The sequence below is a fragment of the Phyllostomus discolor genome, chromosome 4 (assembly GCF_004126475.2).
Source record: "Phyllostomus discolor isolate MPI-MPIP mPhyDis1 chromosome 4, mPhyDis1.pri.v3, whole genome shotgun sequence".
NCBI lineage: Eukaryota > Metazoa > Chordata > Mammalia > Chiroptera > Phyllostomidae > Phyllostomus > Phyllostomus discolor.
Window position 1 is genome coordinate 104866022 of NC_040906.2, and position 27793 is coordinate 104893814.

Sequence of the window (27793 nt, forward strand, 5' to 3'; positions counted from 1 at the left end):
AATGAAGATAAAGGGGAAAGGGATGACCTGTCTCTGACCCTGGGAGAGTGAAGAATCCAAGGTCAAGGGACAAACATGGAAGGGTTCAGTAAAATGCCATTGATTTTGGCTCCTGGTCACTTCTGGTCATTGGGTACTGTTTTCTTCTTTTTTTTTTTAAGATTTTATTTATTTATTTTTAGAGGGAGGGGAAAGGAGGGACAGAGAGAGGGAGAGAAACATCAATGTGTGGTTGCCTCTCATGCACCCCTCACTGGGGACCTGGCCTGCAACCCAGGCATGTGCCCTGACTGGGAATTGAACTGGTGATCCTTTGGTTTGCAGGCTGGCACTCAATCCACTGAGCCACACCAGCCAAGGCTGGTCATTGGATACTATCTGAGCAGGGAATGGAAGCATATTTCAAAGGGTTAAGAAACAGTAGGTATGAAAGAAAGACAAAGAAATGTCTGTGACAATAATACTCCCTTATTTAAGGGAGAAAAATGAGTAGGTGGTAAGGAAGTAGAGGTTGCAAACATGAATTCTTTTTTCAAGAAGTTTGGTGAGGCCCTGCTGGTGTGCCTCAGTGGATTCAGTGCTGGCCTGCAAACCAAAAGGTCACTAGTTTGACTCCCAGTCAGGCCCCATGTCTGGGTTATGGGCCAGGTCCCCAGTCCAGGGCACGTGAGAGGCAACTGACAGATGTATTTGTCACACAATGATGTTTCTCTCTCTCTCTCTCTTTCTCTCTCCCTTCCCTTCTCTCTAAAAATAAATCAATAAAATCTTTAAAATAAAAGAAGTTTGGTGAGAAAGGCACATTCAACCTGAAATGTCTAAAGGAGAACCCATGAACCCATGCCCTGGCCAGTGTGGCTCAGTTGGTTGGAGCATTGTCCTGTAACCGAAAGGTTGCACATTCCGGTCAGGGCACATACCCAGGTTGTGGGTTCAATCCTTGTGCTGGCACAACCCATCCTCAGTTCAGGTGGTTACGGGAAGCAACCAATCAATGCTTCAATGCTTCTTTCTCGAATCAGTGTTTCTCTCTCTTGAAAAGGAATGAAAAAAATGTCCTTGGGGTGAAGATAAAAAATTAATGGAGAACCTATGATTTGCACACCCCATCCCATCCTCTTCCCATGTCTCCTATTTCTAGTTTAACTCCATGAAGCCAGTGTTCTCATCTGCTGTCTCAGCAGATGTCTCACCAGCATCCTGCATGGTATCCGCACACTGTCTGAATGCATGGAGCCAGGATAGGACCATGTTCTTCAGGTGTACAACCAAAGATTCCAAGTCCACTGCTTGTGCCCCCTCCCCTCCCCAAGAGGCCCCTTGACCTGCCCTCAGGGTAGAAGAGGACAAATAGACCCAACTGGATTTAAGAGGATTTCAGAGACCTCCTCCTTGGGGCTCTGCTGTAGTCTGAATGTGTTCCCTCCAAAATTCATACATTAAAATCCCAATGTGCAGAGATGGTACTCTTATGGAGGTGGTTCCTATGGGAGGTGATTAGGTCCTGAGGGTGAGCCCTCATGCATGGGATTAGTGTTCTTATGGAACAGACCACACAGGGTTCTCTCACCCCTTCTGCCATGTGAAGATATGATGAGAAGTCTGCAAACCAGAAGAGGGCCCTCCCACACCTGATGGTGCTAGCACCCTGAACTCAGACCTCCAGCCTTCAGAACTCTGAGAAATAAATTACTGTTGTTTATAAGCCACCCCAGTCAGTGCTATTTTTGTTATAGCAGCTGACATAGACTGAGACAGGCTCTCACAGCTCTTTTCCCTTTGCCTTCCCTATACTTGTACAACACACCACTTAGGGTTCTAATTCAAGTTGTCTGTCACCTTCCAGCCCCTAAACAGGAACCACTGTGGGTAGCTGGCATCTTTTCTCTGCCCCTGCCAGCCTATCTCTGACCAACTTCTTCAGAATGGTCTGCCCTCTTCTTTCCTCCTGACTTCCTGGAGTCCTAGGGATAGATCCCTGGATCTCATTGTATTTTATCCCTCTCCAAACCCTAAGCCCAGTGTGGTAGAGAGTGGAAAATGTGTGTTGGGGAAATCCCCACTGAGAATGGACCGCAAGATCGTCCCAGGTAGTATCCTGAGGAACCCTTCTCCCTGTACTTGTGTGTCTCTCTGGTGTCCCGGAAATCTGCCTCTGTTAGTTTGTCTGTCAGTTTTCTTCCCCCACCACACTCCAAGGAGAAATGAGGGGAGGTGGAAATGGGGAACCAAAAGAGCAGGGTCTTTGCAAAGCTTCAGTCTTCGGAATTGCGGTTAGTAAATAGACTTAGACTCTTTAATAATGTCTTTCAGAAATTCACACACACACACACAAACACACACACTCACACTCACACACTCACACATGGATCAGAATAAACTGGGAAATGCCCAGGGAAGTGGGGAGCGGCCGGCTCCCTCCGGACATTGGAAGGTCGGTACCCTGAGGTCCCTTCTGCCTGGCTACTCAGGGGTTGGGAGAGGTGGAAAGGAGTATTTACAGAGAACGGGACGCAATCTTCATCCCAGGGAGAAGGGTCCTAAACTAGGAACCTCCCAAATCTCATTCCAAATCAAATCAAAACAAACCAAAAATAGAGGTTCTGGAATTAGCAGGAAAATCGGTGGAGACATGGGGTGGGAGATGAGAAAACTACTAGAAAAAAAAGAGAAAAACAAAAACCCGGAGTGAGCCTGGGGATCCTTCCTACCCCGGTGCTGGGTCCTAGCGCCAGTTAAAGGGGAAGAGTCTGTCTGGGAACTCGGTCTGGGGCCACAAACCCAATCACCGCCGCAAGAAGAGAAGAAAGCGCAGTGGGAGCCTGGAGGCGGGACATTGCCATAGCGGGGTGGGGCCTACAGAGGAGGAGGGGTTTGGGGGACTAGTCTCCAAGCGGCGCAGCAAACACCCAGGGAGCTCCACTAGGGGCGCTGCATTCAGAAGGGCTGGGGGTCTGGAGCGACTGGGGGCCAGCATTTGGCTGAGATCCAGGGAAGCGGCGTCTTTGAGGGTGTGGCGCAAGCGGCGTCTGTGGGAGTGTGGGCTTTGGCGGGGTTCCTGAGGAACTGGATTTGGAGCGTGCCAGGAAGGCGAGAGGTTCTGCGGAGTCCGAGTTCAGGACGTGTAGAAGTCCGGTAGCCCCAGGGGCGGGTGTGCAGGGTGCCCATTGGATCCACGGCAAGACTGCAGAACGCGCTTAGGAGGCCGAGGGGTGCAGGGCGGGGAGGGGCCGAGGGCGTCCTTACGGATCCCAGTAGTTCTCGTGGTGCTGTGCGGCAATGATGATGACCACGGTGAGGATGGTACAGAGCACCATGGCTGCGATGCCCACCGCCAGGGAGATGAAGGAGAAATTCCGGGCTTCGCGAGAAGCGATCTCGGCAGACACCATGTCTCCACGGGCCAAGGCCGTGCGCACCTGCGGGGGAGAGTGGGGGAAAAGTGGATCAGAGAACTATGTCTCAGCCTCTCACTAAGATGCTCCCTAGAACGTCCAGCACTCCTCGGGAGTAACAAAAAAATCGAGTGAGCCTCCTCCCCAAATGCCCCCATCACACACAAACCTGCACTGCCTTGAAGATGGCGATGATGCCTGTAGGCCAGAAGCAGCAGATGGTGGTCAGCACAGCGATGGGCATATAGTCGTGCGGCGGGCGCCTTGGCTCCAGCAGGGCCAGCCCCGGACCCTGGGGCGGTGGGGGGAGCGTGGAGGCTACTCCCGTTCCCGCCGGGGTCCCGCCTGCATAGGGCTGTGGAACGAAGGTTTGTGGGGGAGGGGGTGGAGAGAGCTTCACTCAGACCCTCTCTGAGCCGCACAACGTTCCGCTCTTGGAAGAGCGGTTTTTAAAAGCACAGTTCCTGGGTGTTGCTTCTCAAAGAACTTGCTCATTCATTAGCCTTCCAGAATACCTAATTCTACCTCGGCCCCTCTCCTCCCTTCCTTGCAATCGTTAACCCTCTATCCTGGGGGTCTCCACACTCCCTCCCCCAAGCTGTGGCCCCTCCAGCGCTGCCCAGGTCTCACTTCAGACCCTGTTTCTTCTCTCTGGTATCTACCTGGCCTCCCCTACTCAGTCTCAGGTTTCTTCTCCCTATCTGTTCTTTTCCCTCTTTCAGGCCATGAGCTCTGACCCTGACTAACTGCCGGACACCCTCCCTGCCCCACTCTCAGGCCTTTCCCTAGTCCCTCCTCCACTTGGCCTTACCCCCGAAGACTACCAGGTCCCCTGACCCTGTTTCTCTATCACACTAGCCCCCAAGGTGTCCCCAGTTCCTGGTTTTGCCCCATCGTGCCCTCCTCCTCCTCCCAGGCCCCTGTCTGCCCGGTACTCACCGTGCCCACTGGGTAGACTGGCACATAGGCAGTGCAAGGCTGCAGCTGTAAGGGATAGCCGGGGGCCACGTAGCCCCCCAGCGGCAGGGTGCCTACCGTCCCGGTGTGCGTAGGCACCACGAAGCCGGGGGCCTGGGCAGTATGGGAGGGCGCCGGCGGGGGCGGGGCCGCGGCGGCGGGCGGTGGTGGGGGCAGTGGGCCCTCGAAGCGAGTCTCCTGCAGGTAAGGGTCGGGTGGCATGCGGGGCAAGGTAGCGCAGCCAGGTGGGGGCGCCCCGGAGGCCGGGCCGGGCGGGGCGTGGTGTGGGGGTCGTGGCAGAGTGGCAGAGGAGGAGGGACCACGCTGAGCGGTGGCCCCAGAAGCCAAGCCGCCAGCCCCTAAGCGCGGTAGGGTGGCGGTGCCAGACTGGTAGTGGTGGTGGTGGTGGTGGTGGTGCGAGGAGGGGGCTGCCTGTGGGGGCGGGACGGGGGGTTCGGCCGGTGGCTGGGGAGCATTGTAGGGTGGCGGAGAGGTGTGAGGGACTGAGTCGGGGAGGCCTGGGGGCAGTGAGCAGAGGTGAGGGTACAGGGAGAGATAAGACAGAGATGAAATTAAGGAGGGGTAGGGGGAGATGGAGAGGGTCGAGGATGGAGAAAGGTAATGGGAGAGACGGAGGCGATGGGTGAGAAGCCATCTCTCATTTTGGGGGTAGGAGAGGGGTTGTATCTAGGCCATCTGTGCCCCCCTTCTGTCTTTCAATTTAGTTTTGAGGTCATAACTTCCACTGCTCCTTTCTGCTTCTCACAGCAAGGCGCACACAGCTTTCGCCAGCAGACCCAATCTCCTGTACTCCTTGGCATATGGCTTTGCCTCTCTGAGCTAGTCCTGTGTGTATGCATGGGTACACATACAACACTGTTTAACATGTGCTCAGTTCAACAATTGTGTAAGCACATGTAGGATGACATGTTCCACTCTGCCATTCCTTCAGTGGTGAAGGGGTGCCCTAGCCTTTCTGGGAATCTCAGGACTTTTTTTAGGGCTGAGAAAGAAGGCCCACCTGCATTTTACCCCACTGACAACCCCCATCTGATAGTGTCTCTGTATTTCCCCACTGGATGTCCTGGATGTCGCCATCCCAGCCAGTGTCACCTGTCTGTCTATCACTCCCAATGATGCTATCCTTGCACTACCTGGCTGATGCTAAGCCATTCTGTACTTCCCTTACTGCCTCAACCTCCCCCCTGCTGTCCATGTTGTTGGCAGGAGGCAGAGGCTGAAACTGGAAGAAGGAAAGGAAGTGATATAGTAAGGGGGACCTAGGGGGTGGTTGAGAGCTGGATAGAAGGGGAATGAAACCAAACCACCCGCTAGGGAGAAGTAAGGGAGAGGGTTGGAGCCGAGGGTGTGGGGAGAGTCAGGAGATCTTAGAGGGGGTAGGAGATTTTGGTGTGGATTTTTACCTGACTTTTCCGATGACATGCTTGTGGTCTCACTGGGGCAGGGTCCCTGCAGCTGGAGTCTGGGTCCCCAACTGGCGTCGGAGTCTGGGTGCACAGATTGCGCAGCCAGCAGCAGCACAAGAGATGGAGAGAAGACAGCGGCGGGGGTGGGGGGTGGAAAGGAGGGAGAGCTGGGAGGGGGGGGAGCTTAAAGGGACCGGGGCAGGAGTTGGGGAGCGCTTCAGACATACCCCTACTCGTCTCCCCTCCTCACCCTGCATCTCTCCTTCTCTCACCCCAGCATTCAAGCCCCCACCCCCAAGTTTGGGGTCCCTTGGAGTTGTCATGGAAACAGGGAGGCAAGCAAGACCAGGCAAGGGGAGGGGGGTGGGACTAAAGAAAAGGAGGAGGGAGAGAACTCTCTAGAGTCTTCCCCTCCAAGGCTGGCTGTAGTGATTAGATTGTAAGGAGGAACTGAGCAGGTGCTTAGCGGACTCAATTCCCCAGTTCCCTGAAGATCTGGTTCATTCTGGTTAGGTCTCCCCTCCAGCTTCCCTCAGAGTCCCTTTTGATGTCCCAGAATCTTCTCCCAAATTCTTGACCCTACTTTACCTACTTTAGGAGAGAGAACTGTGTATGAGAGAGAACTGTGTGTAGAGTTGAGACCTGCAATGGCCTGAAAAGTTCCCAGGGTTGTGGCCTCGACCTGCCATCCTCGCCTGAGGTCAATGGGGAGGTAAAGTGGGAGGCACAGGTCTATGATAGCTGGAGTAAGTGGTGTGTGGGATGGGGAGGGGGAAGGACCAAGAGGAAGGGAGGGATGTATCGATACTTTCTTCCACCTGGGTGAATGAGCTGAGGTGCCCTGGGAGAGGGAGGGGATGAATCAACCCCTCATTTCCAGAAGCTCAGTTTGGGAATATGTACTTGATCCCTTTTCCCCCTTTGTTTATTGGGCTCCTTTGAGTTCCTGGACCCATTGGTGTTCAGATTCATTTCTTAAATCCCCCTGACCCCACCCTGGCTGGGTAGATCAGTAGATTAGAGCACCATCCTGATATGTCAATATTGCCTGGTCAGGGCGCATACAAGAATCAACAAACAGCCCACTCGCAGCCGCTGCCACCCAGAGGTGGCTGCGCTGCTCCCTGCTCACAGCCTCTGTGCGCTTTACTCTGACATGGCAAAAATGTCCAGTCCTACAGAGACTGAGCAGTGCACCGAGCCTCTGCTGTTTTCTGGAGGTATGTTGAAAAGGACAGTAACAGCTCTATACTTTCCAAGACTGAGTTCCTAACCTTCATGAATACAGAACTGGCTGCCTTTGCAAAGAACCAGAAGGAACCCGGTGTCCTTGACCGCATGATGAAGAAATTGGATGTGAACAGTGATGGGCAGCTAGATTTCCAAGAATTTCTTCCTTTTTTTTTTTTTTTAGATTTTATTTATTTATTTATTTTTAGAGGGGGAAGGGAGGGAGAAAGAGAGAGAGAGAAACATCAATGTGCGGTTGCTGGGGGCCATGGCCTGCAACCCAGGCATGTGCCCTGACTGGGAATCGAACCTGTGATGCTTTGGTTCGCAGCCCACGCTCAATCCACTGAGCTACACCAGCCAGGGTGAGAATTTCTTAATCTTATTGGTGACCTGGCAGTAGCTTGCTGTGAGTCCTTTAGCCATTCTCAGAAGCACACCTGAGGAGCCCTTAGAGCTGGCCTCCAGACCTACCCCCTTTCCTTCCTGCTTCCCAGTCATCATCTCCTCACGGACCACACATACCCTGAACCCAGTGTATCTACCACCCCATGCTTGTCCTTCCTGCTGCTAGTAATAAAACATATTTTTTAAAACATACACACACAAAGAATAAACAAATTCATGAGTAAGTGGAACAACAAATTGATTTTTATCTCTCCCTCTCTGTTCCCCTTCCTCTCTGTCTAAAAATCCAATAAATGAAATTTAAAAAATAAAATAAATGTCCCCATCTCTCACCCCCGAGACACAAAGCCACCTCCTAAGTCAACTTGGGGGCACAGTGGTAATTACAGTCTTCTTTAAAAATATATTTATTTATTTTTAGAGAGAGGAGAGGGAGGGAAACAGCAATGTGTGGTTGCCTCCCCCTCCCCCACATCCGCTACTAGGGATTTGGCCCATAACCCAGGCATGTGCACTGACTGGGGATCGAACCAGCAACCTTTTCGTTCACAGGCCAGCACTCAATCCACTTAGCCACACCAGCCAGGGCTGACTGCAGTCTTTTTATTAGTTTATCACATCTTGGAGTGCATAGATGGGGGGTGGGATGGAGAAAGAAGGCAGTCTACCTAGACTTACAGGAGTTGGGCTTTTTGCAAAGACACAGTCAGGGAAACATTATGATCTCCCACCTTCAGATCAGTACTTCCCAGTTCCCACCTGAGGCAGCCACTCTCCCAGGTGTGTTCTTCCTCTCTGTGTCTAAAGAGAGACTACAGAGCCAGCTGTACAGAGACCCTCACCTGGGCCGGAACCAGGCTGCAGGGATTTAGATCACAGCTCCTTGTTCTGGTTTCTATGGTGTATGTGTGAGCCCCTAACTGTCTACCACCATCTCATCCTCATTCTACACAACTTGGGGCTTTAAAAAAAAGATTATTTTTTAGAGAGAGGTGAAAGGAGGGAAACATCTGACATGTGAGAGATACATTGATTGATTGCCTCTGGCAAGTCTCCAATTGGGGGCCTGGTATGCAGCCCAGGCATGTGCCTTGACTGGGAATCGAACCAGCAATCTTTCATTTCAGTTTGCAGGTGGGCACTCAGTCCCTTAAGCTACACCAGCCCGGGCTTAAGGTAGTTTTATTGGGAGGGACTTAAGACCAGCAAACACCTTGTGAAAAAAGAGAGGGGTTCAGACAAACTGGGAAGTCCTTTTCTCAAGGGAAATGTCTTCAAATGCGAAGTAAAAGCTCTACCTGAGGAACCTGGTGTCCAATGAACTCACTAAGAGTCTGAAGGCTTTGCTAGAAATAAATGACTTAGATTTATTAAAAGATTTATTCAAGGGTCTTTGGGTTTGCAAAATGACACCACTATAAGCAATATCCAGAATGTTCCCAAGAAGAAAGAAAAGCTGAGAGTTTTTATAGCGAAAAGTACATTCTTCAGAAGAATCAGTTTTGCATTCTTAGCCTCTGGATTGGTACTCCTCTAGCTGACCTGTGGTCTGGGTACTGGATGTCAGGTGGTGTGGATATCTAAATAGTCTTTCCTTAGTTCTTCAGTTGGTCATCAGAAAGTTATCTTGAAGTCTGATGTATATGCAGGCATTGACACAGAATTACAAAGTTACAAAGTTTACATTAAAATAAGAATAGAATCATTTCTTCATACCTCAACCTACCTAACTTTAGTAATTTAGCAGCTTGGCTATGGCGAGTCCCTTTTATTTCTTCACTAAATTCTTCATGGCTATCAGATCAAGGTTACAGGTGTAGAAGTGCAGATATCTGGAGTTTGGGAAGTGTGAACTGGGTGGGAGGGTCGGGCTGGGGAGCCACCCACGGGAGCTCCCAGCTGAGGGCTGGATTGTGGGGGTCGCTCTAGTTGAAAGTGCGGTCGAAACCAAGCTAGCAAGGTTGAGTCATGGCTGCCTCAGGGGCCCTCCGCCCCTTGGGGGTGGATCCTTTATGGGGAGCTGAGGAGAGTAGGGCAGGAGAAACTGGGCCAGACTGCTCTTTTTGCTCAAGGGGCCAGGAGGACTCTCCGCTTCTCTGCAGACAAGGGCACAACACGCACTTCAGAATCAAGAGTTGTAAGAACTAACCTAGGGCCCATTGGCAGGGATGGGGTTGGGTTCGTCTGGACTGCCTCCAGCCCTCGGCAGGTGACAACGAAGTGCCGACTGCCTTTCCTGATACTGTGCCCCAGCGCCACCCGGGGGAAATTAAACGTCTTGCTCCGCTGCGGAGGCAGACCGAAGAATTGGGCACTGGGGCGAAGGCCCTCGCTCTATTTCTAGAACCTCTTTCTGCTTCTTCCTCTCCTCAACTGCCTGAATGGATCGCTCCGCCTACTCCCTCCCCACTCCTATAACAAAATGGAAAGTTCCATTGCCCCTCCGGTCGGGGCCTGCGTTGCGGGGGAAGCTAGCACGGTTGTCAGGGAAAGCCCCGGACGTGACGGCTGAGCTCGACCCTGAGCAGCCGCCTCCATCCTACCCGTCATTCCCAAGCGCACGCTGTTCTCTCCCCCCGGCCCCCCCCACCCCGGAGTTCCAGACTGGGAAGAAGTAAACAGCAGGCTGAGGGGGGCTCTCGGAACCAGGCCAGGTGGGAGTTTGCACTCTTCTGGGGACCTGTGCTGCTGCTTAGGGAGGTTTCCTGCAAAACCCTGGGTGGTGCACAGCTAGGATGATGCTTTAGGAAGATCCAAGGCCTAGGGACTCCGTCCCTGTGGTGTTGGGGGCGGGGTCTCGAGAGGGGTTGTTGAGTCTACATGGTAGGAGTGTGTTTGTAGGGAGAGGATTGTGGTAAAAAGTTGGCTATTTTGTGACAAGGACATGGGTGGGCACAGGCGGCAGAGGCTTGATTGCCTGTTGCCTGTCTGAGGGGAGGAGGCGTTGTCAACTCTCACAAGCTCTCATCACCCCCTCTCAGGCGACAGCATGCTGGGGCTCCGGGGGCCGGGGCTCCCTGCTGCGGGGATCCTGTGCCTGTTGTCCTTCCTGGCGCTGCTGTTGCTCCCTACGGTCCCTGCGCCCCATCGTGCTTCCTACAAGCCGGTCATCGTGGTGCATGGGCTCTTTGACAGCTCGTACAGCTTCCGCCACCTGCTGGAATACATCAACGAGGTTTGGCAGGGACTCGTGGTTGCGGGATGTTGGAGGAACCTACAGTGTTTAGGGAGGGAGAATGCGGAACTGAAAGCCGTCCTTGGGGCCTCCCCAGTACCTTGGGAGCTGGCGCTGGCGTTGGGAGTGTTGGGTGGGGAACGAGATCCCCAGTTCTAGCAGGGCACAGTAGGTATGTGGACGCTGCTAGGGGGGTTTATGAAGGGGCTTCATAGTTCACGCCCAGTTGCAACCCTGACCGCTTCCCATAGACACATCCCGGGACTGTGGTGACAGTGCTCGATCTCTTCGATGGGAGAGAGAGTTTGCGGCCCCTGTGGGAACAGGTGCAAGGATTCCGAGAGGCTGTGGCCCCCATCATGGCAAAGGCCCCTCAAGGGGTGCATCTCATCTGCTACTCGCAGGGTAGGTGCCCCTCCCCACCCCAATGCTGAGAACTGTCTTTAGCTTCATCCTTATCTGAGGGACACTTCCTAATGTTCATCCCCTTTCCTGACCCACATTATTCTAATGGGGACTGTGGTGCCTGAACCCTCCTTTTCTGACTTCCCTCAGCACCTGGGTCTCACCTCTGTGTGTCCTGAGTGGGATCTGCCTGCTGTGTTGCCTGCTTCTTTCCTCATTACCCATGGACCTAAGTTTCTTGGATCTAAGAGATAGTGAGTGGGGCAGTAAAAAGCACCCTAGAGTTAGAGTCAGAAAACTCAGAATCTGATTCTGACTCTCGTTTAGGTGATGTAGGGCCTCTTTGCCACAGGGAATGTCTGCGTTCTCTGGGCCTCAGTCTTCTTTATGTACACTGTGGTGGGGGGAGAGGCAGAGTGGGGAGACTGTTGGCCTTGCTGTCCCTAAACCCACACCCACTGCGGTCTGCCTGCAGGGGGCCTGGTGTGTCGGGCACTGCTCTCTGTGATGGATGAACACAATGTGGATTCTTTCATCTCTCTGTCCTCTCCACAGATGGGACAGTATGGAGGTGAGTGGGTACTGTGGGCTTTGTAGAGGGCCCTGAGTTTTGGGGGCACTAATGTTTGGGGCTACTTGACACTGCCATTTTCTTGCCAGACACTGACTACTTGAAGTGGCTATTTCCTACCTCCATGAGGTCTAACCTCTACCGGATTTGCTATAGCCCCTGGGGGCAGGAATTTTCCATATGCAACTACTGGCATGGTGAGTAGGGGATGCTAAACTGGACCTCCATGGAGGTGGACCCTGGAGAGTAGGGCTTGCTGCTCCCCCTCTACCATAACCAATAGCAATAGTAATGGTGATAACTTATGTTTATTGAGCACTTACTTTGTGAACAGGCACTGTTCAAAATGCCTTATATGTATTACCTAGTATTTCAGAAAGTATAGTCTGGTGCAGTGGTCAGCAAACTTCTTCTTTAAAGAGCCAGATAATAAATATTTTTAGTTTTGTAGGCCATATAGTCACCACTACTCAATTCTGTCACACCAGTATGAAAGCAGCCATATGCCACATGTAAATAATGAGTGTACCTGTGTTCCAATAAAACTTTATTAGAACAAAAAAGTTTTCTCTTTATTAGAGAAACAAGCAGTGGGCGTAGTGCAAATGCCTAAGGTACTTTTTAAGATCATGGGTGCTGGGTTCAGACTACTTGGGTTTGAAGTCTGACCCTGCTGGGTGACTTTGGGTATTACTTAACCTTCCTGTGACTCAGTTTTCCTCATCTGTTATATGATAATATAGTACTTACCTTATATGGTGGTTGTAAGGATTAAGTACATTAATGAGTGTAATATACTTTGAACAGTATCTGGCTTATAGTAGGTGCTAGATAAACATGTTTGCATCATGTTTACAATTATTATTGCTGCTATATTACATTACTCTTCACCTTGTCTATTACTGTAGCCCCCTGACTGGTCTTCCAGTCGCTAGTCTTGCCTGCTCTCCTTGCTTCTCTGTTTTTCTAAATGCTGTTTGTACCCAGATCCTCACCACGATGACTTGTACCTCAATGCCAGCAGCTTCCTGGCCCTGATCAATGGGGAAAGAGACCATCCCAATGCTACTGGTGAGACCTCGGGCGTCTGTTTGGGTTCCATTTTCTGCTTTTCTGATCTCCTCCTATGTTCCCCTCTCCAGCGTGGCCTGATGATCCCTGTGACTGACTCGGGCTGTCTTCTTCTCAACCCACAGTGTGGCGGAAGAACTTTCTTCGTGTGGGTCGCATGGTGCTGATTGGGGGCCCTGATGATGGTGTTATTACTCCCTGGCAGTCCAGGTAATAAGGGACTGTGTGGCCTGAAGATTGGCTAAGGATACCCCCTAACCCCCACCCATCTTCATCTCATGTCTAAAACTGGTTCCACTGCTCAGTGAATGCACACCCCTCCCCCCACCTTCCACATATCCTTTCAGCCAAGACCAAAACCTGGAAGTCATCCCCCAGCCCCTGTATCTAGCAAGTCACTACCTCTTGCTGACTCTACTTCCTCTCCTTCCCTGCCACCCCTGGTTTTGTAAAAACTTTAAACTTTGAAATAATTACAAATTCACTGGAAATGGCAAAGATGTTTTAGAGAGGTCCTGTGTATCCTTCACCTAGTTCCTGTGGTGGCTGCATCCTGTGTAACTACAGCACAGTATCAAAGCTAGGACATGAACTGTGGCACAGTATGTGTAGACAGTTCCATGCTGTTTTAATCCATTTCCTACCACCTCTTTTACTTAACTAACTACTGTGGGTGCCTCCATACTCATCCCTTCCATCTTATTATTCCTCAGAAAAATCCAGGTCTCCACAGCACTGTGTGCCTGCCTCTGTTACAGATCATCATGAGTGACATGACATGAAATGTCACCTGATCTACTTAGTCACTCATTGAGCACTATGTGCCATGGCACAGTTCTGGGCCCTGGGGAATGTAGCTGTCAATTAAAGAGAAGTCCCTGCTGTTATGTAGCGTACATTCCTGTGGGCGATACAGATTATAATAGATATAAAAGTAGATGTCAGGTGGTAATAAAATAGGGCAGGGGAGGGCTTACAGGATGACTGGAGCCTGTTTTAGATAGTGGCCAAAGAGGTCCTCCTGGAAGGGTTGCCCTTTGAGCCGAGGAAGGAAATGAGGGAAGGCTTGTGCAACAGTGCGAAGGAAGGAGGACAGCACCTGCATAGCCCCGGGGCAGGTGTGAGGAAGGAGGAGGCCGGTGAGTGCAGGGGGGTGGGGAGAGTGGGAGAAGAGGTTGAGAGAGGTAGCAGGGAGCCACTGTGTTGAGCCTTTGGAAGGCAAAGTAAGGCCCTTGACTTTTTTCTAAAATATACAGAATATAAAATTTGCTATTTTAAATGCATGGTTCAGTGGCATTAAGTACCTTCCCATTATTGTGTAACCATCATCACATCCATCTTCAGAACTTCTTTTTCTTCCCAAACTGAAATTCCATACCTATTAAACACTAACTCCTTAGCCCTGCCTTCCCCAGCCCCTGGCAACCATGACCCCTGACTTGTTATTCCAAGTAAAACAGGAAAGCATTGTTGGGTTTGAGTGAAGGAGTCATAGCTCTTATAATAAGAGTAAGAGATAACATTTATATTTCTTTTCGGATCTACAACAACCCTATGAAGGTAATAATAGCTCACGGTACATAGCACCTTTTGTCCCAAGGCACTGTTCCAAGTACTTTTCATATAAAGCTCATTTAATCCTCTAAACAATCTTATGGGTAATTGCTGTTGTCCTCCTTTCACATTTTAGAAAACTTGGGTGCAAAATGCTTATATTCATAGAGTTAGTAAGCAGTGAAGTCAGGCTACTCGTTAACCACAATGTTTTACTTCCTTTCTACAAAGGAGGCATTTCTTATATGCCTCCTTTGCCGAAAGGAGACGGGAGAAGTAACGGCCCAAGAGGAGAAGAAGCACGCCCAGCTGCACACAGCACAGGGTGTGGCAGAGCTGGTGCACCTTGGGTCTGTGTGTTGCGACTGCTCTCCCAATAATCTCCTCTACTTCAGAAGTTTCCAGAGTAGCCCAAAGCAATCTTGTGTACGCTTCACCTAGTTTTCTTAAATGTTAACATTTGCCGTGCCTGTGCTAGCACCTGTTTCTCCATGTGTAGTGTGTGTGTGTGTGTGTGTGTGTGTGCACCATGGGAGTAGGTTGTAGACATGCTGCCTCTTTACCCTTAAAACTTTAGTGTGTCAGTGTACATTTCCTACATACAGGGCCTTTTTTTTTTTTACACATCTGCAATATCATCAAAATCAGGGAATTAACATTGATATGGTATTCTATAGACCTTATTTGAATTTTTTCAATTGTCTTTTTAGAAAAAATTCCTGTGCAAGATCCAACCCAGGATAATGTATTACATTTAGTTTTCATGTCTTTTTAAGTCTGGAATACTTCCTCAGTCTTTGTCCAGGACATTGATATTTTTGAAGCATATGGGCCAGCTATCTCGTAGAACATCTCTCAGTTTGTGTTTGTTGGCTATTTCCTATCCAGGTTATATATTTTTATGGGAATTTGGTGAAGTGATGCTGTGTCCTTAGTGCATCACCTCATAGGGTACGTGATGTCCAGTTAAATATTTTGATTTTCTCCAGCTCTCCTGATAACGGCCCACCCCCATCTCTTTATAGCTTCTTTGGTTTCTATGATGAAAATGAGACGGTTTTGGAGATGGAAGAGCAACTGGTGAGTGTCTGGGATTTCTTCATGCCTGTCTCAGCTCAGTCTGTAGCCCTCCCTGCTACTGACCCATGAGCTAAAGGGTTCGCCCTGTGGGGAGGGGGCCTGAGACATGAGCAGGAACTCACTTTGTCTCTCTGTGTGTCTTTCTTCCATGTCTCTTCACCCACCTCAAAGGTTTATCTTCGGGATTCTTTTGGGTTGAAGACTCTCTTGGCCCGGGGTGCCATAGTGAGGTGTCCAATGGCTGGGATCGCCCACACAGCCTGGCACTCCAACCACACCCTTTATGAGATCTGCATTGAACCTTGGCTCTCCTGAGGACACCCTCAGGGGTCCTCTAGGGACTCTCTGGCCCAGAGACCAAGTGGTGGCCTTGGAAAGCAGACATCAGGCTCTTTTGTGCCTGTGACCGTGTCATTGCTCGCACACTGCCCCCACCAACCAGGGCTCCCAGGACCCCCTCCTCCACTCTGTGAATGACACATCTTGGTCTCCCCCACCTCATGTATTCAGCTGGGGGTTGTTCCATGCTCTCCCATCCTCCCAAGGCCGAGGTTGGGAAGTGAGAAACCAGGTTTTTAACTTGTGGCTGCTCCTCCATCTCTGGCTGCACTGGAGAGGAGCCCAGCCTGCCTACCACAGAGGTCTCCTTCCAGTCCGCTCAGGACATTGTTAGCTTCTGTTCTCCCATGTTCCCTTGTCATCAGCCCTCCCACGCCCAGGAAGAACTACCCATGAGAGTGGGTCCTGAGGCTCCCCTATGGGGACAGTTCCATTCTTGAAGTGTCAGTGTTGGGGAATATCTGTGGCCTGCAAGGCCCATCTCAGGTTTGGGGATCCCCCAGTCCCTATGTTCAGTGTTGGGGCATCCTCTGGGAGCCTAGTTTCTTTGAGGCCCCAGCCCCTTTTTTAGCTACTCTTGAATGGGTGTTACCCGAGTATTTATGGAAATAAAGTTCCATTTCCTCAGTGTGGCTTGGCTCATTTCCAGGTGAGGGGGACCTGGCTCCCCAAAAAGGGTGGGAATGGAGAGTTGGAGGCCTGGGTGTCCTGATGCACCCAGGTTTGGGGTGGGACCTTCTTGGTGTTTCTGCTCTCTCAATGCCCATTCTGTGTGGGTTCCTGATTCTCTGGGTTCTTTCCTGTGGAGGACAATTCTCTAACTGTCCCGGCCTCAGACTGGGAGGCTGGGCTCAGCGCTCCCTCCAGTGGTTTATGCTTCAGCTTCATGAATAGAATGTCCCTGCTACCCCCACACTGGATGAGGGGGCTAAGGGTCAGGGTGGGCATTTGTTGAGCCCCTTTCCAACCTTTGTAGACCAGAGCTGAGTGAGGGGCTGGACAATGAGCCTCCTCTTCCTTGAAAGAAAGAATTTTGGTAGAGACAATAAGGCCCTGTCTGCTCTGGCATAGGGGGCGGTGGCTGACTCAACTGTGCCCCACCCCCCACCCCCGTGAGGCCCTAACAAATGTCATCAAGAAATGGGGTCAGTTTTCCTCTTAGTGCCCTGGGTTGCCTTCTTGCCCTTCACTGATGACTTCCCCTTCTTTCTTGCCTCAGCTGATTTTGTGCCTTTTCCCATCATCTGACCCTACTTTGTTCTCTACTAGCTCCCTCTCCCTGCTCCCCAGGTCTCTCCCACTCTGTGTTGTGTTTAAGAGGGGGGCAATAGCCAAGGGTATTGGTGGTGTTACATAGCCAGTGGCCTCTGCCGATTTGGGGAGGGTTCCAGAAATAAGGGGCCTCAAGTTTGGAAGATACTTCTAGGGGGCCCTTTGCTGGGCTGGGGTGAAGGTAGTAGGACTTGGACCCCACTAAGCAGAACAAGCTGGAGCTATGGGGGAGGCCGGAGGGAGGGGGCAGGAATGGGAGGACTCTGTGTAGCCCAGCCCCTCTGTAGCAGCCCAGCCTACCCACCAGTCTGAGCTGCTGCTGCTGAGGCTGGTGGCCTGAAGTTTCTGGGAGAGAGGGAAAAGCAGGTGGGGAGAGAATGTCAGTGGGGAAAGGGGGGGTCATTCAGAACCTTACAGTGAGTGTGAGTTGGGGGTGTTGTCCGGGTAAGAGGTACGTGATGCTGTGGGTGTGTGAGGGTAGTGGGAATGTGTTTAAGGACTGGGGTTTCCAGGTATGTGGGTTTGTGTGCAAGGTGTAGTGGTGAATACCTGAGGTTTCTGGTAGAAAGATTGGATGGAAGAGGGCATGTTAGAGATTGGAAGGAAGGTCATGAGGGGAGGGTCAGCTGTGCGTGAAGAAGGGAGGGAGGGAGCGTGTGAGGGGCAGCCTGTGTGGTGCTGTGTGGACCATGGCATGCTAAAAGGGTGCTGTTGGCAGTCCTGGTGACTAGTGCAAGTGTGTACAAATGAATGTCCTGTCACCCTTAGAAATGAATGTCAAGGCACCAGCAGACTGCTTTGGAGGGGCTAGAGCTGGAGAAATTAATAGGGGAGGGAAGGCCATCATTAATTTCTTCTCGCCTGTAGCCGGCAGGGCGGTCTGGAGTCAAGGAGAACCATGGGGTCCAGGGCTGAGCTGTGCACTCTCTTAGGCGGACTCTCATTCCTCCTCCTGCTGCTGTCAGGCGAAGGGTCCAAGGGTGGATCCCTCAAAGAGAGGTGACAACAGGCGGCAGGGGCACGGGTAGGGTGAGATCTTAAGGAAACCTGGGAGTGGGGCTTCACAGGTGGCAAAACAGAAGTTTAGAATGGGTGTGAGGCTGTTGGACTGGGCCTCAGTGAGTCTAGAGGGATCTAGGATTCCAGGCTCTCCAAGGCCTGGCCCACTCATGTCTCCCACCTTCTCTCACATGGGTGCAGTCAGGGAGTCTGCTCCAAGCAGACACTGGTGGTCCCACTGCGTTACAACGAGTCCTACAGCCAACCAGTATATAAGCCCTACCTTACCCTGTGTGCTGGAAGGCGCGTCTGCAGCATGTACAGGTGAGGAGCGGTGAGCTTGGATTCCAGAGTCTTTCAAGAGGAACCCCAAGAACCCCAACTAGGATCCACATGCAAGAGTCTACAGTCAGACACTGTGTTCCAGGACCACGTACCGAGTGGCGTGGCGGGAGGTGAGGCGGGAGGTGCAGCAGACTCATGCTGTGTGCTGCCAAGGCTGGAAGAAGCGTCATCCAGGGGCGCTCACCTGTGATGAAGGTGAGGCTGGTTCTTCCTGGGCCTTAGGGAGGTGTGTCTCGGGAGTTAGAAAGTCTACTGCTGCGTTCTAAACGGCCATTCCTGTGCCCCCAGCCATCTGCGCTAAGCCCTGCCTGAACGGAGGCGTCTGCATTCGGCCTGACCAGTGCGAGTGCGCCCCTGGCTGGGGTGGGAAGCACTGTCACGTGGGTGAGTTGGCTCGCCCTTCCCTGCAGTGGCGCTGGGCCTTCCCTGCCCTCCCGGGCGCTGTCCCAACCCCTCAGCCCCCTCTTCTTTCTGCTAACTAGATGTGGATGAATGTAGAACTAGCGTCACCCTCTGCTCCCACCGTTGCCTAAACACTGCAGGCAGCTTCCTCTGTGGCTGCCCACAAGGCCTGGTGCTGGGCCCAGACAGGCGCTCCTGCACAGTGGGGTCCCAGGAGTCTCCAACTAGTGCCAGCATCTTTACTGTGGCGGGTGAGCAGCGGGCTTTCGGGCCTCGGGAAGGGCCAGTGGTGGGCCGGAGCAGTGGTCATGCTCTCCTTTGTCCCAGTTCAGGAAGAGGAGGCGGAAAAAGATGAGCATGCCCTGAAGCAGGAGATCCATGAGCTGCGAGGGCGCCTGGAAAGGCTGGAGCTGGTGAGACTGGGTGCCTAGGGCCGAACCCCCTGTTGGACGAGGGCACAGTCCATCCCCAACACCCTGAGATCTCTTCCTTTGCAGTGGGCTAGGCGGGCTGGGGCCTGGGTCCGAGCGGTGCTGCCCATACCTCCCCAAGACCTGCAGCCGGAACAGGTGGCAGAGCTGTGGGGCTGGGGTGACCGGATCGAGTCTCTCAGTGACCAAGTGCTGCTGCTGGAGGAGAGGCTGGGTGCCTGTGAGTCCTCATGCTCCTCCCTGCTGGGGCCCCCAACCCCCCACAACTGCCTCCAGCTCTTCCCAATTCAGTTTCTCTTTTTCCCAAACACTTCCCCAACACTCACTCTCTCCACACCGCCCCCATATATCTGCCAGAACTTCACCACGTTCTGGCACTGTCCCCAACCTGGTGGTTTCACTTATTGTTGGGTGAGAATGTCAGTCTCCCCAGTACTCACACCTCCTCCAGGCTGGAGGCAGTCCACAGCCAATGTGTCTGCCTCTGTCCTTGTCATTAACCAGGCTCCTGTGAGGACAATAGCCTGGACCCAGTCCTCAATGGGCGCCCATGAGGATCTCTACAGAACCCCTTGCTCCCTAAAGTATACAGAAGCTGGACCCACTCTCGTCCTTTGGATTCACCAGCTGGGGGGCAGTAGATAAGGTAATCTGCCCCTTAGGAGCGACATCATGGCGGCCCCTGAGTCTTCCACCTGGGGCAGATTGCCTGGGGGGTAGGAAGAGCTGCTTCAACTCGACAAAGGCAGCTAGTATGTCCAGATCTCTCAATCTTTATTCTGGTTCCTTGCTATTATCCAGATAATTAATAAAAACCAATTACATAAAACTAAATCCCACCTTCTCCTTTTGCTCCCAGCCCTTCCCTGTTGTGGGCATAGGTCTGGCATAGGAGGCAGGGAGCGGCTAATGCCACAGGCAGGAAATGAAAACTGGCTCAGAGGGGGAAACCTCAAAAGAAAGAAATAAATTAAAAGCCATCCCCTTCAGCCAGGGTTCAGTGCTTTCCCCCCAGCCCTCCAGGGAGCAGTGAGTACAGTACTTGCTGCCTGCCTCTTGCCCCTTGTGTGGTTAGAATGGTATAGCAGGGCTGCAGGAGGATGGGTGGGGCCAGGGCCACAGAAGAAATGTACCATGGGGACAGGGGAGCAGAAATGTAAAGACCAAACTGGCTTCCAGAAGGTTGCTCACTCCTGGGCACCTGGGCACGGCAGGGATGAGAACTCTGAGTGAGGAGTGTAGCCTCCACTGAAAGGAGGCTCCACAGGGAAGGAGGGTGAGGTGCTGAGGAGTATTCCCAGGAGGAGCCTGGGACGAGTGTTCCAGGCACCAGCTTCCAGGCACAGCATGAGGAGTCCTCCTCACAAACAGATGCATCCACTGAATCCATGGACGTGGGGTGGGAAACTGTCCCACAGAATGGATGAATCCACTGGTCAATTTGGGGTGGAGAGGGAGAGAAGACCACAAAGGAAGATAGTCCAGTGGGGACAGAATGGAGTGCTCCCACCCATGGGTAGGCTGAGCTACTGAAGAGATGAAGGGGAGGCAACTGTCTCATAGACACGATGGCACAGGAGGTGGGTAGGGGTCAGAGTGGAGACTGCACCAAGGCAAGAGAGTCCATGGGGAGAGCTGGGGTGGGCAGAGATACTCACTTCAGAAGCTGAAGCTTCCAAAGAGGACATGGAGTAGGGAGAGGGGAAACGAAGAGGGTCTGGCCCTGCTTCAGAACCCACTGGGCTGGGAGGTGTGGAGGAAAGTGGGGTAGATGGGAGGGGAGCTCAGAACTGGGCCTCGCCCACTCCTCCAGGCTTCTTCAGATAGTCACCACCACCCCTGCCGTCAGTGGAGATTTCCCGGAAAACAGTGAGCATGGAGTGCCGGACTGTGTCAGCCAGAGCTGGGACGTCATCTGGTGTCAGCCCTTCTGTGGGCACTGGGGGCAGCACTCGCACCTGACATCGCCCTGGAGGAGGATGAGCACAGTCAGGGCCTGTCTGCCCAGGGCTCTGCCCACAGCTTGGGCCCAGTTTCTGAGCTCTCAAGCTACTCCCCTCAACCTTTTAGTGCTCTTCCTCCCGACCCTGAACAACTGCTTCTCTGTTCGCCAGATGCCCCGTTCCTTGCAGCCCTCCTGCCCAAAGCCTTCCTCAAACCCCACTCCAGACATGGGACCCCTCCACTCCCCATCCACTGCCTAGGTTTAGGGTTTACTGCTGAGTGTTAACAGCTTTGCACACACAGGCCTTATCTTTCCTGAAGTATAGTAATGGCCTCTCTTGGAGGGACCAAATGTTACTTATCTAGCATGGTAGGGTGGGTGCTTAATACCTACTTATTGGCAGATGATCCTGTGGACATCTCAAAGCCCTGACAGACTGATCCTGCCTTACAGGGACGTCCCTCAGCATCTACCATGACCTTTCTGGCCCCTCACCCCCACTGTTTGCTCAGAACTCTCACCTGAAGTGAAGCGACGCTCCTTTTTGCAGTAGAAGTCTTGATAGGAGGACATGACGATGGGGACAATGGGAACCTGGGGAAGGGGTAAAGCGATCAGCCCATGGCTCTTCTGAGACCCCATGACAAGCCTCTGCCAGAGAGGAAAGGACAGTCGGGGCTTGGGGCAGAGCAGCAGAAGGAGAGGTAGTAATCACCTGGGCCTGCACTGCAAGGTGGAAGGCACCACGTTTGAAAGGTAGCATGGAGCCATTGTGGTTTCTTGTGCCCTCAGGAAAAACCCAGACCCGCACCTGGGGAAGAAGGAGGGTCAAGGAAGATATTCACATATGGAGGGGTCACATATGGTTGTGACACTGTAACGGGACTTCTGAGGCCCCTTGGTGCTGCTTATCAGTTTATTTACAACTGTTCTACTTCATAGTCCCCATGCCCCTGGGGTGACTCACGTCCTGGGTGAGCAGGGTCTGGGCGACCTCAGACATGACACTGATGGCATCCCCAGTACGCTTCCGGTCAATGAAGATGACTCCAGCCAGCCAGCAAGCCAGCCCAGCAGAGCCGGCCCACAATAGCTCCCGCTTGGCAATGGGTACACATCGGCCAGGCAGTACCTCCATCATTCCTGGGCAGAGGTGGGGGTGGGGTGAGCATCAGGGTGGAGGCAGCCCACCTTACACAGGTCTACTGGATATAAAGGAGGAGGGGTGAGGAGTGGGGGGCAGGGCCAGGGAAGCCCCAAGTGGAGGGAAGGGTGACTAAAGGTCTACCACCCTGCTTATCAGGGGAACAAGGCCACACCCCAGATGCAGGGGAGTTGAGCAATTCAAGAGAGAAGATTCTGGGGCAGGTTCCAGGAGGAAGGGCATGGCGGGGGGAGGTGTATTCTGTGAGGGTCTCACCAAGCAGGTCGAGGGAGCTCTGGTGGTTGGAGACGACAACGTAGGGCTGTGAGGGAGGGAAGTGGTGAGCCCCTCGCACTTCCACTCGTATCCCATACAGGTATTTGATGTGCAGCAGCATCAGACGCAAGATCCTATGGGATGTCATGGCAAGCGGTTCCAGCAGGATCCACCAACACCCACCTCCATGCCTCAGCTCCCTTCTACCCTCCCTTCTTTCCGGGTGTCTTTGCAGTCCTCTCCCCTTCCTTGGCCCTGGACACTCTCAGTCTCTCCTGCATACCACATACCCTCCCCACCCACTGCTTATTTCCGACCCCTTATGTCCCCTCATCATCCAACACCCTGGCCCTTACTTCATGTTCTCGACATTGCGTCCTCGCACAGCACACACAGGGATGGCGAGCACGGCCAGGAAGAGGATCCAGCCGTTGTAGAAGGCCATCTTGAAGAAGTACTTGGCACTGGGGCTACAGAACCACAGGGTGGGAAGCAGGAAGAGCAGCAACAGGCAGAGCAGCAGCAGCACTGTCCATGCCCCTGGCCACAGCTCCATTCTGGTCACCTGCAGGGATAGGGTGAGGGCAGTGGGCCTGATTCCTGGTGCAGGTGGGGCAGATGAGGCGCAGAAGGCAGGAGGCACAGGATGGCACCAGGGGTCCCACTGAAACCTACCCAGGAAGCCTCTCTAGGATGGAGGCAGTGGGGGGCTCCGGACTGGTCTCCCACACCTCTCTCTGAAGGCTCCCGATATCTGCAGATACACAAGAGACATGAGACATATACATCCACAGGTCACAGATGCATGATAATAAAAGGACAATACAAAGGAGAGCTAACACTAGCAGCTGGTAAGGTCTTATGTAACAGTTTACACCTGCACTGTCCAACCAACAGCCCCCAGCCACATATGGCTACCGAGCACCTGCCACGTGGCCAGTCCTAACTGAGATGTGCTGGAAATGTAAAATATACATCACATCTCAAAGACTCTAAATGAAAACCTTTTATATTGATTACATTTTGAAAGTACAAACTTTTGGGTTCAAGAGTTTATTAAAATTAATATCACCCTCTTATTTTTTTACCAAAATATTAAAATTTGTGGCTTGTGTTATATTTTGTGCTAGACAGGGCTAGTCTTTACACTATATTAAACCACAAAATTTACATTTTATAGGAAACAGGCCCAGAGAGGTTAGATAACTTACCTGAGGTGATATGGCTCCTCAGAGGCACCTTGCAGTTTCCACCTAAGCAGCTTGTGCCCCTAGCCACTCAGTCACACTGCCGCCTGTAGGCATATACATAGGTGCACATGTAGCAGACACAGTGAAAGTCATGAAAGTCACAAAACACTCACAGACATTCTCAAAGGCTGACTTGCAAGAATAAAGGTTCTGTCACTAACCAAACACATACACGCCAAGACAGACTGGTTCACACACACTCACATTTATAATCACATTCAGTGACAGATGAAATATTGAAATGCATACCTAGAAAAGTCCCTCTCCACCCAGGCAACCTCCCTTGTTCCAGATAAAACCATGGACATACCAGGAGTAACTACATCTATCAATCCTGCCTCCACAGATAGGCAAGGGAATCCCACCACTCCTTCCCTCCCTTCCAGCGACACCAGAGGCAGTTTGGTCAGGCAGATACAGAGGGTATGGCCTCGCCAAGTGAAAAAAAGAGGGCAGAGATTAAAAGGGATATCATGCCACCTGCCCTGGGAGAGGAAAGAACTCAGGAGGAAGATGGGCAGGTACCCAGAATCTGCCTTCTAGACTCTTCCTTCTTCCTCCACTCTGCTGCCCCACTTCTGGGGCTAGGGGCACAATTCACAAAAACGTTGTTCAGGCAAATAATATCAAGGCCAAAGACACACCTTTCCAAAACCAAGAAAGCCTGTGCTCGAAGGTAAGCCCACTGCCAAGAGCAAAGGTAACAGGTAACAGAGGAAGGAGTGTCTGCCTGCTCTGAGATGCTTGCCTCTAGAGCTGCCCATCCCACTGCCCCTGAGGGCGTGGAGCAGTGTTTCTCCCCTGGACTGTTTGTAACAGGCTCCTAACTCTTCCCCTCCAACTCCTCCTCCACATGGCAACCAGACAGATCTGGGCATAACTCCTGTCTTGTCTAAAGGCCCTTCTTGACAAGTGGACTTCTGCTTATATCTTCAGCCACATGCCCACAAATGCCTCTTTACCCCAAACAGGTCTACTTCAGTTCCTAAGACACACCCTGATCTTTCCAGGTTCTGTGCCACAAACGTTTTGTTCTTTTGGGCTGGAATGCCCTTTCACCTCCTTCCACTGCCTCACTTAGCTCAGGGTCACATTTTAGAGGTCTTCCTGAATCCCTCCAGGCCTGATTTTTCATTACACTTTTATCTTAATTACTGGTTCTCAAAGTGTGGAAGTGCAATTTCTTGGACCTCACCCCAGAGCTCCTGGATCTGAAATTTTGGGTGCTGGGCCCATTAGACTGTATTTTAACAAGGCTTCCAGGTGAGTATGAGAACCACTGATGCTGACACCACTGTGTATAACTGCTCACTGTCATTTTTGTTTCCCTCTCCAGTCTATAAGCAGCTTGAAAACAGGGACTCTGTCTTATCCCCAATGCTCATGGCAGGAGGAGGCAGAGAAGGGCTCATTAACATTTGCTGAACAGATCAAAAGGCTGTATACATACCCACGCAAGCATAATTAATGACAGAAATGACGGTTCTGAACACAGGATAGCTACCCCCTTGAGGACTACTAACTATGAAAAGAAAAGTCCCTGAGAAAGCAGTGAACACATCAAGCCGAACAGTAACCTACCCTCAATATATGCATTTGATACTGGCCACAGTGAAAGCACAGTGACAACAATCAAGATGGTACATATCACCGTCTACACAAGAGAAACACACAGAATGGGGGTTAATGCGCCGTGGGGAAAGACGCTGGTGCCATCCAATACGTGCCAACAGTGCAGACTCAGGGACAGCTCAGTGCATGGCAGGGCTGACCCTATGGCATGCACTGAGCTCCACAGTCTCAGGCTGTACACAGCCACGAGAGGGAGAATGTGTGGGAAGGGACACAGGCCAGAGAGATCAGCAAGGTAAGGCTAGGTTCTTTGGGGAGGTGGAGCCCCCATTACCCTCTCTGATATGTAACATTAGGTGTCCTCTCTGGAGAAGAAATATCTAAGAATGTATAAACACACTGGAGTGCCAAATGAGTTAACGAGCATGTGACTCCCAAGGTATATATACTGCCAATAAAATTAATGGACAGTATGTGCAGCCATAAGCAAACATGCTTTGGACATGGCATATTAGCATATCATGAGAAGGGGCACACATATGTGCAGAGTGAACCCTGACTGGAAAAACATATGCAGCTTACGAAAGGGGCGTGTGCGAGTTAGGCCATGGGTTCCACACATGAAGACTGCTGCATGTGGTGGGGCTGTGGACAAAGCACGTGAGCCCAAGAAACCACGGTATAATCTCTATATGCTCAAGTAAACGTGCAGAAAAATAACATGTGCAAGAAACATGAAATCAACAATAGGTGCAATATGTACATGAAAACTCACACACTTGAATATGTCAAGACAGATGTGAGACATGGACATAAGATATGAGAACGGGCAATTCTGGTGGAAAATAACATGCTATTTCTCCACAGCCCATGGACAGCATTGCACAGCCTAACTGCACACAAGCCATTAATTATATCAAAGGTACACAGATTCAACATAGAAAACATGGCCCCCCACAAGGCATCTGAGTGTCAGTAAGGGTCTAGCAGTGCTGAAGGCCACTGAAAAACAAGAGGACCTGTGCCTGGATGGAAACAGCCTGTCTAGGGGGATTCCTATGAAGCAAATTCTGCTGGGGGAAGAAGGGCAATAAACCACCTTCTCCCAGCCACAACTCCCAAGAGTCAGGTGGGGCCAAAGGGCAAGGAAGGGAACTGGGGAAGCTGCATGAATTTTCTATCCAGGATTCCCTGTACACACCCCATCCCCAACTCACGGGGTTTCCATCTCTCCTCCCCCTGACTCTTCCATCCTTTCTCCCTTTCAGGCCCCCTCTCCCTAGTCGGCTCTCATCCTTTACCCAGCAACCCTCTTCCCAGTCCGTCCTCCCAGACCCAATCTCTCTCCCACCCTCCCCTCCCCTCCCCCCTTTCCTGCCCCCACCTCAGTGGGGAGGGGGGCCTAAGAAGGTGGCCCCCTCCCCAGCCAGGCTTCGGCAGCGGTGGTGATGGGTGGCTGTGTCTCTGCCTCGGTCAGGGTGTCGGTGCCAAGGGGACGATAGGATTTGGGGGTATCCTAGCCCCGGCCGATGGAGGGGAGGGGAGAGTGGAAGTCTGGGCCCATAGCGGTAGGAATGGTGGGGACTTGTCTCCCCACCTCCCTCCCTTCCTGCTCTCTCTGAAGGCTGGGGCCGCTGCTGCCGCTATCCACCCCCCCCCTCCCCAACGCCTGCTGGTTTCCGGGGCTGGCCAGGAAGTAGGGGGCGGTGATGGGCAGCCTGTTTGGCCAATCGCCTCCCAGGCACCTAGGCCTCGCCTTCCTACATCTACCAGTCTCTTCTCGCTAGCTCCGCTCGGAGAAGAGCTGAGCTCTGCGTGTGTCTGTCCATTGCCTGCAGCTGCGTCTTTTTTCCTCCATAAAACTCCCCTTTAGCAAATATGACCTGTGTGTCCCTACGTGCTGTATTCCTTTCTTGGCCTATTTCTTCTCAGTTTTCGTCAGTTCTCCTTTTGTCACTTTTTCTTGGCTTCTTTCTTTTCCTTAGCTCCCATAGTTGCTGTTTATTTCCTCCAACAATTCTCCAATACCCCCTTTCCTGTCCCCCGTTCAATTCCAAATACTTATCAAGCATCTACTATATGCCAAGCACTAGGTCCTTCACCTCTTTTTGTCCCTCCATCTCATCTTACCCTGTAGCCCTCTCTTGCGGTTTCTTTACCCTTTGTCCCCTCACTACCTCTCAGCAGTCCAACTCCCCCTGGCCCCTGCCTCTTTAAAGAGAAAGGATACTCTTAGGCCCTCTCCCTGCCCGTCTTCCCATGCTGTGTAACATCAGTACTTTTTCTAGTTCCTTCCTATCGATTTCCTTATTTACCCAAGCTGAGACAACCCTTCTCCCAACACAAAATGTGGGTGCATCTATTTTTACAATGGAAATTGGGCATTAGGATTGCTTTCATTGGGAAAAAATAGTAAGGAAGAATGCTGATTTCTCTGGGATAAGTGTGCCTCCCTAATTTTGTAGCCATGTATCTAGCTCCGTCTCCAGCCCGTGCTCCCGATACTCCCGTTATCCCTTTACCAGGATTATTCCATCATTACTTT

At 51.9% G+C, this 27793-nt stretch overlaps 3 protein-coding genes and 1 long non-coding RNA gene across 18 annotated transcripts; 2 read left to right on the forward strand and 2 right to left on the reverse strand.

Annotated features, from left to right (window-relative positions):
* Nucleotides 1–1053: 1053 nt before the first annotated feature.
* PRRT1 (proline rich transmembrane protein 1) lies at nt 1054–6102 on the reverse strand. 2 transcript variants are annotated; one of them, XM_028509986.2, is made up of 4 exons: nt 5777–6102; nt 4335–4550; nt 3565–3750; nt 1054–3419 (listed from the first exon to the last, which is right to left on the reverse strand). In XM_028509986.2, exons 1-4 carry the CDS (start codon nt 6002–6004, stop codon nt 3243–3245), a joined length of 807 nt encoding a protein of 268 aa, XP_028365787.1. In that variant the 5' UTR covers nt 6005–6102; the 3' UTR covers nt 1054–3242. The 2 variants fall into 2 exon arrangements, with proteins under 2 accessions (XP_028365787.1, XP_028365786.1); XM_028509985.2 differs by having other exon boundaries at nt 4335–4870; nt 5777–6101.
* LOC118500159 lies at nt 4936–7168 on the forward strand. Its single transcript, XR_004902700.1, has 2 exons — nt 4936–5621; nt 6377–7168. It is a non-coding gene; the product is annotated as an uncharacterized LOC118500159 (long non-coding RNA).
* Nucleotides 7169–9336: 2168 nt separating this feature from the next.
* LOC114494586 (lysosomal thioesterase PPT2) lies at nt 9337–19890 on the forward strand. 8 transcript variants are annotated; one of them, XM_036023878.1, is made up of 11 exons: nt 12586–12639; nt 12765–12849; nt 15219–15273; nt 17752–17883; nt 18085–18207; nt 18311–18423; nt 18517–18612; nt 18711–18881; nt 18958–19043; nt 19128–19281; nt 19566–19890. In XM_036023878.1, exons 2-11 carry the CDS (start codon nt 12819–12821, stop codon nt 19613–19615), a joined length of 1011 nt encoding a protein of 336 aa, XP_035879771.1. In that variant the 5' UTR covers nt 12586–12639; nt 12765–12818; the 3' UTR covers nt 19616–19890. The 8 variants fall into 8 exon arrangements, with proteins under 8 accessions (XP_035879773.1, XP_035879769.1, XP_028365619.1 ...); XM_036023877.1 differs by lacking the exon at nt 12586–12639 and having other exon boundaries at nt 12759–12849; nt 15183–15273; XM_036023876.1 differs by lacking the exons at nt 17752–17883; nt 18085–18207; nt 18311–18423; ... (3 more) ...; nt 19128–19281; nt 19566–19890 and adding exons at nt 9338–9554; nt 10399–10592; nt 10844–10997; ... (1 more) ...; nt 11658–11765; nt 15445–16240 and having other exon boundaries at nt 12556–12639; nt 15183–15273.
* On the reverse strand, nt 19819–27349 carry AGPAT1 (1-acylglycerol-3-phosphate O-acyltransferase 1). Of its 7 annotated transcripts, XM_028509403.2 has the most exons (10): nt 26633–26920; nt 25258–25330; nt 23638–23720; nt 23102–23180; nt 22783–22991; nt 22427–22560; nt 21974–22149; nt 21722–21817; nt 21528–21600; nt 19819–21030 (listed from the first exon to the last, which is right to left on the reverse strand). In XM_028509403.2, the coding sequence occupies exons 5-10, from the start codon at nt 22980–22982 to the stop codon at nt 20846–20848; spliced, it is 864 nt and encodes a 287-aa protein (XP_028365204.1). In that variant the 5' UTR covers nt 22983–22991; nt 23102–23180; nt 23638–23720; nt 25258–25330; nt 26633–26920; the 3' UTR covers nt 19819–20845. The 7 variants fall into 7 exon arrangements, with proteins under 7 accessions (XP_028365204.1, XP_028365203.1, XP_035879776.1 ...); XM_028509402.2 differs by lacking the exon at nt 25258–25330; XM_036023883.1 differs by lacking the exon at nt 26633–26920 and having other exon boundaries at nt 23987–26537.
* Between the last annotated feature and the right edge of the window lie 444 nt (nt 27350–27793).